This window comes from Dermacentor silvarum, chromosome 10 (genome assembly GCF_013339745.2).
Source record: "Dermacentor silvarum isolate Dsil-2018 chromosome 10, BIME_Dsil_1.4, whole genome shotgun sequence".
Lineage (NCBI taxonomy): Eukaryota > Metazoa > Arthropoda > Arachnida > Ixodida > Ixodidae > Dermacentor > Dermacentor silvarum.
Window position 1 is genome coordinate 111,203,308 of NC_051163.1, and position 7,616 is coordinate 111,210,923.

Here is a 7,616-nt window from a genome sequence, read left to right on the forward strand (position 1 = left end):
GACATTGTTGTAAGGTGTTTTCGTCAGTAGCATTAGAAACTGGATGGTAAAACACGTAGTCATCGGCGAAAATTCATATATTCAAAGGACGCAGTTGCACAAGGTTGGCCCAGTGATTGCCTACGCGCGTTAGTGATGGCTCTCTAATCTTGCTTCCTCAATTGATAACAAGAAATCGGGAATGTCATGATAGGCATGAGCACTCATTGCCAGTTCATATGTTTTGCAAGTTCCGTCAGGCCTCGAAACCTGTGACATGACAGTCATCACTCGCGCCATAAATGACACGAATGCACCTCAAGTGTCAATATAATTTCTATCGAAATAAGAGCATTCTACTCAGTGTACAATCATTTCAATTTCGCGGCTGGTTTCGTGACATCCAGCGGCACGTTTTATTAACCAAACGAGAGCGGTATCAAATGTAATTTTTCGTTAAGCTGCACAAATCCCACAGCCAACAAGCTGTGGAAGCATCATTTCTCTATCACTTGGTGACGCCTTCCAAGCCGGGATTGGTGGTGGTCGCCGTGCCAGTGTGAACCGCAAACGTGCCGGTGGGCCCGGTGTTCACACCACCCTCCGCGACCACTGCGCCCTCGGCAGACTTGCTTGCCTCCACCACGCGGTGCTGCTTGACGATCAGGCCGCGAATCACGAGCCGGCTCTTGTATTCCCGAGCGAACTGGGGATCAGCCGGACGCCAGCGGGTCGCATGGGCTTTCACCACCTCCACGTTCTGCGATGACCCAGACCGCTCGTAATAAAGTGGATGTCAAGGAAAGGTGTTAGGGCACGCTATGTTCGTCGAAATATAAAGCAAGTCAGAGGTTCATGGGAAGACGAAATTGAAGTGATCAACAGCGGTCAAACAACGGACGTACAGGCTGAAGCCAATGTTTTGAAAAAGCAGATTTCTCCTCTCTCTGACGCCTCATCGAAACGATCATTCGAGCCTGTACATCGCTCGTTCAACCACTGCTTGTCACTATATTCACTGTGCATTTCGCGACCTTTCCCAAAGAACTGCATACGCAGCTGAAGAGCGTAGGACGCCCAAAGAGGCGGACAAATCCGCGGCACTCGAGCTGGAAAGCAGTACCATTGCTAGCTGAACCGCAGTCGGTACCTCTTTTGCAGAGAACTGAGCAGCGCAATCGACAAACGGTCAGTGGCAACAGCTGTCCCTTGTCATTCGAGCTGTTCGCTTTTGTGTAGAGAGTTGGCGAGCGTCCGTTTTGAAAGAAAGGCGCGATAAAACGGACGGATGGAAGAAAGAAACACGAAAGTTTACTGGAACACGAAAGGTTACATTGGCCCTGTAGACCAACATCTGCGGTAATCGACGCAGCTTGGTCCCCGTTTGCGTGACTCAGACAGGCTTAGACCTATATACAACATCAGCAAAGTAATGTGACCAGGCTCAAAGGGGCCCTGAAAGACTTTCTAACTAATCACAAATTGGCCTCACTAATAAAGGATGTCGTCTCACGAACCTCCTGCTGCAAATATTTTTCGCATCCTTCAAGTATAAGCGGAGTTAAACGTAGTTATCGCACCGATGCGCGGCTTTCGCGTTTCGTCTTGGCGACTACGCTGGAAGCTACACAAACAGGCAAGGCGAGATGGGCGCTCGGGCACCTGGAGCTACGTCACTTACATAGACCAATCAGCGCACGCCGTTGTCTGATCATCTCGCCGACAAGAGGCCTCGTCGAGGCCTCGTCGTGGCATACCGTCGCGACGGTATCTACGCTACGCAGCACGGTGCCATTCTCGGAGGCCACGCTCAGCAGACGCAGCACCGTAGACACAGCTACGCGCATTGTGTAGATCATTGGTGTAGACCGAAATCGCTAAGATAAAATACTTTTTATGGTCTTTTTGAGAACGCAGATATGTGTATTTGTCATTTATTTAACTCAAAGCTAGTAATGATAGTATTACTGCGAATGCTCTCGCGATCTCACGAAATCAGCGAATTACTGTTGGTGGGCTTGGCTGCTTCCCACGTAGCTGCAGACGGCCTCCGACGTAGCTGCAGACGGCCCCACCTGCAGACGGCCTGTAGTATAGTACTCTAGTACACTGTAGCCTTGGGATCAGTGTTGCCAATTAAGCTATTTTGTTTATAGATCTAGCCACTTTTGGACTCAACTAGCTATCAAAAATTTCATTTAGCTACGAATAGCTCTTTTAGCTCCTTTTATTTCTTCAAATCTAGCTCCTGATCTAGCTGTTGTAGCTAAGTATAGCTTTAGTCTAGCGACACTTCGGAAGCACTTTTCTGGTGTAATACTTGCTGCACATATGCTACACATGATGGAAGAGATGATGGTGACGATTATTTAATGGCATTCCCTTTGAACGGGGCGGTGACAAATATGTCACCTAGCCTGTTTGATTTAATTAGGTATGCTATACATCTTTTAAATGCGAAGCATTTCTTGGCGAACATTTGCCACATTGACAGTATCTATCTATCTATCTAGCAGCCTACGTCTTGGTGCTCTCATGGTCGTATCGTTAGCTTCGTATTTACCAACATTGGCATACTATGACAAGAGTGTATGACGAACATAAATAATAGGTCATGACATGTGTGTCATGTAGGTCATGAAACAGCTGCCTACGTCTTGGGGCTCTCATGGTCGTTTCGTTAACTTGGTAGGTACCAAAATTGGTATAGTATGACAACAGTGTATGACGAACATAAACGATAGGTCATGACATGAATATCATGACATGCGTGTCATGTAGGCCATAAAACAGCCGCATAAAATGACAATGACCCAGCGAAAAAACATTAACACTCAGAAACCACTCAAATGGGTTCTGACGTGGGTACTATGTGAAGGCAACGCTAAAAGATGATGCTAGAAGTCATAGTCATGAGCATGACTCAGAAAAAATGACAATGACTCAGCGAAAAAAGATAAACACTCAAAAACCCCTCAAATGGGTTCTGGCGTGGGTACTAAGTGAAGGAAACACTAAAGAATGATGCTAGAAGTCATAGTCATGAACATGACTCGGCAAAAATGACAATAACTCAGAAAAAAAATTAGCACTCAAGAGCCACTCAAATGGGTTCTGACGTGGGTACTGTGTGAAGGCAACACTAAAAGATGATGCTAGAAGTTATAGTTATGAGCATGACTCAACAAAAATGACAATGACTCAGCGAAAAACTGTAAACACTCAAAAAGCACTCGAATGGGTTCTGACGTGGGTACTAAGTGAAGGAAACACTCAAGGATAATCGTAGAAGTCATAGTCATCAGCATGACTCAGCAAAAATGACAATGACTCCGCGAAAATAAGCAAACACTCAAAAACCACTCAAATGGGTTCTGACGTGGGTACTAAGTGAAGGAAACTGTGATAACAGTGACGTGACTGAATTCGCTATCTTGTGCGCATGTCTGCCGTGTTGAAACCCATCGCACGTGTGCCGATGAGCGATGCACCGTACCTTCATAAACCCTTGTTTTCTGTGCAATGAAGCAATCTTGCAAAAGCTGCTACTGCGTCCACATCAGTTGTTACAGTGGCGACGAGGCACGGTTGTGCCCGTGCGGGGAGGGCGTTGCCGGCAAAATGGCCTTCGGTGTTCGTATCGGCGAATTTCACCTAAATGGTATGCATGGAAGGATTACGTCGAGCGTATAGAGCTATGCTGCGCTGCTAACAAGCTCACGGAAGACGCCGACAAGAGGGCAGTATTGCTGAGCTGCTGTGGGGAGGATACCTACTCCCTGATAGCTACCCTCGTAAAGCCTCTCCGACCACCGAACGCTGACTACCAGTCCATCGTAAAAGCCGTGAAGAACCACATCAACCCGAAGCCATCCGAGCTGTATTCAAGGTACGTGTTCTCAAAGCGAGATCAGCACGACGGCGAATCTGTCGCAGACTACGTTACAGCTTTACGTAAGCTAGCCGAGAACTGCGGGTTCAGCGACAGCCAGCTTCCTCTTGACGTAATGCTGAGGGACCGATTGGTTTTTGGAATTTCCGACAGCATGGTGCAGCAACGTTTGTTGGCCGAGAAAGACCTGACTTTTAAGACGGCCTACGATCTAGCAGTCACGGCAGAGGCTGCTGCAAGACATAAAGGGTTATGGGCGGCCTGCGTCAGGACGTCCCAGATTTCACAGCCAAAGTGGACAGGCAACGCATGAAGCAGCATAATAATGGGCAAGATGAAAAAACTTCAAGCGAGCATGTGAAACGTCAGTGTTTCCGGTGCTTGGGCAACCACGCTGCATACCATTGCAGTTTAAAACCGCAGTATGCTTCAACTGTTCCGTGAAAGGACACTTGGCCAAAGCGTGCCGGAAGAAACAGAGGTCAGGTTAACCACCAGTTGGAAAATATGTCAAACTCGGTGCAAAGTGAGTATGATGACATGCTAAATATTAGCCCAGTGACTAGCGGTTTCCTGAAGTTTATGGTGGCCGTAAGCATAGGCGGTGAAGTAGTGCCCATGGAAGTCGACTCGGGAGCAGCTAGATCGATTATCAGTCAAAACACGTTCAGCAAACTGAAAGTGTCAAGGCACATTAAGCTTGAAGAAGCGGACACAAAGCTCGAAACTTGGACTAAGGAAGGATTGGAACGTCATCGGAAAAGCCCCAATTCCGGTGAACTTCAAAGAACAAGGCTTCAAGCTGCCGATACTCGTTGTAAGAAACGAAGGTAGCACGCTTTTGGGCCGTGATTGGTTCAAGGTATTGAACATTGATGTCACTGGGCTTCATAGCATCGAACAAAACGCAGAAGTCCTTATCAAAAAGTTTCCGCATGGTTTTGGTGAAACATTTCCAGGCGCCGCGTTGCCACCACTATATACACATCGAGTCGAAGCAGGATGCCCGGCCGAAGTTTCTAAAATGCCGCAGCCTTTCGTTCGCACTGAAAAATGACGTCATCACAGAACGGAAAAACTGGAACGTCAAGGTGTTCTGCAACCGACGCAGTACTCCGAATGGGCCACCCCTGTGGTCATCGTCCGTAAAAAGGATGGGTCATTAAGAATATGCGGCGACTATCGAAGTACAGTCAACCAAGCGGTAAGGAACAACGTTTATCCTTTACCTACTAGCGAGGAACTTTTCGCAAAGTTGGGGAAAGGCCGTATTTTTTCTAAAATTGATTTGACGCAAGCCTACCAGCAACTTGCAGTGGATGACGCTTCAGCAGAAGTGCTCACGATAAATACAGTTAAGGGCCTCATTCTAAAACACGGTAACGTATTCCATGGATTCTGGGCAGTCCTACCGCAAGATGATGGGGTTTCTTCGCAAACGTTCTCAACCCATTCAAAAAAGATAGAAACTGGCAAGTTGAAATTGATTTAGCGCTCTGTTAATTTCAATGGTTCTGTATGGCATAACATAAAGAAAGCGGGCCCAAGTTGTGCGAGTCAGTCGTCAATAGCACTCCGGGAAACAATTTTTTTTAGCAGATCGTTGGTAGTCGAGCGCCACAATGCAGTCGTTCTTTTGTATCTCCTCTCCTTTTTTCGTGAATATTTATTTCGTGTTAATTGATCTAACATCGATCCTTAATTGTCATAGCCTTTTGGTGCCTTTGCAGGCGCATGCGCAGTTGAACTATATGCTAAGTCATTGCCTCAATAAATTTTTCAGTTGACTGTCTGCGCGTTCATTGTCTGTCTACGCCCTCCTTAGTGTTTATTTTTAGTGCGTTGTTATTAGAAATTCAAAGAGATTGTGTCATTATTTGGCACAAGACGGTCCAAACGCGACGGTACTCACGAAGTTGTTGGCAGCCAGTATGGAGTACGCGTAAGAAGGCACGAAAGTCAGCGCCACCAAGGCCACGGAGGCCACGATGATCTTGGCCGACACCGTGTACTCGTGGTCACGGAACGTGGGGCTCGGCCGGAAGAGTAGGCCCAGAACCAGGAATATCTGCGGGAATAAGGCGCGGCCGCCGCACGTTCTTGCAATTTGTTTCTCGCGGCGCCCCGCAAAGACACAAGGCAGCGAACAGCCAGTTCGGAACCACATGGCAGGCATTTCGGGAGAACTTGCGGCCCGGAGTGGCCAAAGCAGGACGAAGCTCCGTCCCGCACTTAAACGGCGCCACAGCTCGACCATACGCGGTAACAGCGGCACGTGTGCCGCCTAAATCCCGACGTCCGATCACATCAGATCAGCGACCTCGAAATTCTCGATATTCTATCCCACATAATGACTAAAAAATAAGACACCTACGCGCATATTTGGGAATGTTTGATCCCGATCTCGGGATAAATTCAGCGACGCTGATATTTCACTCGTATTTACACGGACTCCCTTCGGATTTACACACACTAGCGGTCGCGTTCAATCATTCTCACTAGACCTCCCCCACACATCGATTCGCACTCGTCAGCCTTGTTTCACAGTTGAGGCTATGAATTGAGCGTGTATGCGCTGAACCGCGGCATCCAAGGTGCATATTACTGGGTGACTTCACGATATTCCCTCCTCCTGCCTGCCTATTCTCATTGGCTTAAAACCCGCTTCGAATTCTACAATTGTCGGCGCTCATTCATGCTCGCGCCCATTCGCACTCGCGAGAGTTACCAAGATCAACAAACTTTCACGCCCTGAGCTTAAGAATAAGCATGATGTGGAGAAACGTGTCCCTTGCAGCCAAAAAACGAAGCTGATTGTGAAGCATAGAACAGCGACATGGCAGCTATAGCATAACTACATGAGCCCAGAAACAAACTGGCATTGTTATCTTGTCCTATACACCAATTCTTTGGATAATTTCGGACTGAGCTTCAAACTAGCACAAGTTTGTCACATTTCGAAGGAATTGTGCGATGCGCTTATATTCAGTACAATCGCAAGGCGCCTATCAAAGATGGCAAGGCGCCTGCCAATAGGGGCCGAATGCAAAAATCGCTGGTGTACCTTGCATTTGGTACACGTTAAAAAAAAACGCGTGGCAAAAATAGTTGAGAGTCTCCCATTACGGCGTGTCTCTTAGTAAGATCGTCGTTTGGGTACAGAGGAGCCCAGGATTTAACATATTTAAACCACTTTGGGGGACAGAACGCATGCGCATGACATGTACGGCCGCTCTTTCCCGGTGCATTCATTATCGCGTGACACTAACGGAGAAATATGACCATTTCATGACGCGTGCGACCATCAGGCATCCAGCCGTATATGTTCGGCACTTACTGTGACGTCATGAGCAGTTCCTTACCGTGAGTACCATTGGAATGACCGAAGTCCAGAGAACCTGAAGGACCCTCCAAGGCGTTCTCCCCAGCATGAGGTCGCAGTCGATCATCACGCGTTCCAGACCTGGCACAATAACCCTTGATTCACTTCAAAGGCAATACAAAAGTTGTGTGCATAATTTACTTCAGAGAGCAGCTATTGTATTCAGAAGTCGTGGAAGCGCGTAATTGTTGGCCGCTACAATGGCAATAACACTACCGAGATAACGTCACCAATAGCGTCATTTCTTCAGAGTCAAGAGCATCCGCAAAATGAATTAATAATTTCGTGTATTTTCTTTAGTGGCTTTCTTGTACTTTATTTTCCGAAAAAAAAAACGTTTTTTTCCTCTTTGTTGCATTTTCG

The 7,616-nt window shown here is 47.3% G+C and overlaps 1 protein-coding gene across 1 annotated transcript; it reads right to left on the reverse strand.

The window, feature by feature from the left end:
• Positions 1-487: 487 nt before the first annotated feature.
• Positions 488-6,047, reverse strand: LOC125941098 (uncharacterized). The gene is made up of 2 exons (XM_049658034.1): positions 5,784-6,047; positions 488-739 (listed from the first exon to the last, which is right to left on the reverse strand). The coding sequence occupies exons 1-2, from the start codon at positions 6,045-6,047 to the stop codon at positions 488-490; spliced, it is 516 nt and encodes a 171-aa protein (XP_049513991.1).
• Between the last annotated feature and the right edge of the window lie 1,569 nt (positions 6,048-7,616).

Excerpts from the sequence above, each read along its gene's own strand:
- LOC125941098 (XM_049658034.1), bottom strand. The coding sequence starts at position 6,047 with ATGCCTGCCATGTGGTTCCGAACTGGCTGTTCGCTGCCTTGTGTCTTT. Across the intron at positions 740-5,783 it reads TACTGGCTGCCAACAACTTC|AACGTGGAGGTGGTGAAAGC; the intron begins GTGAGTACCGTC and ends GGGTCATCGCAG.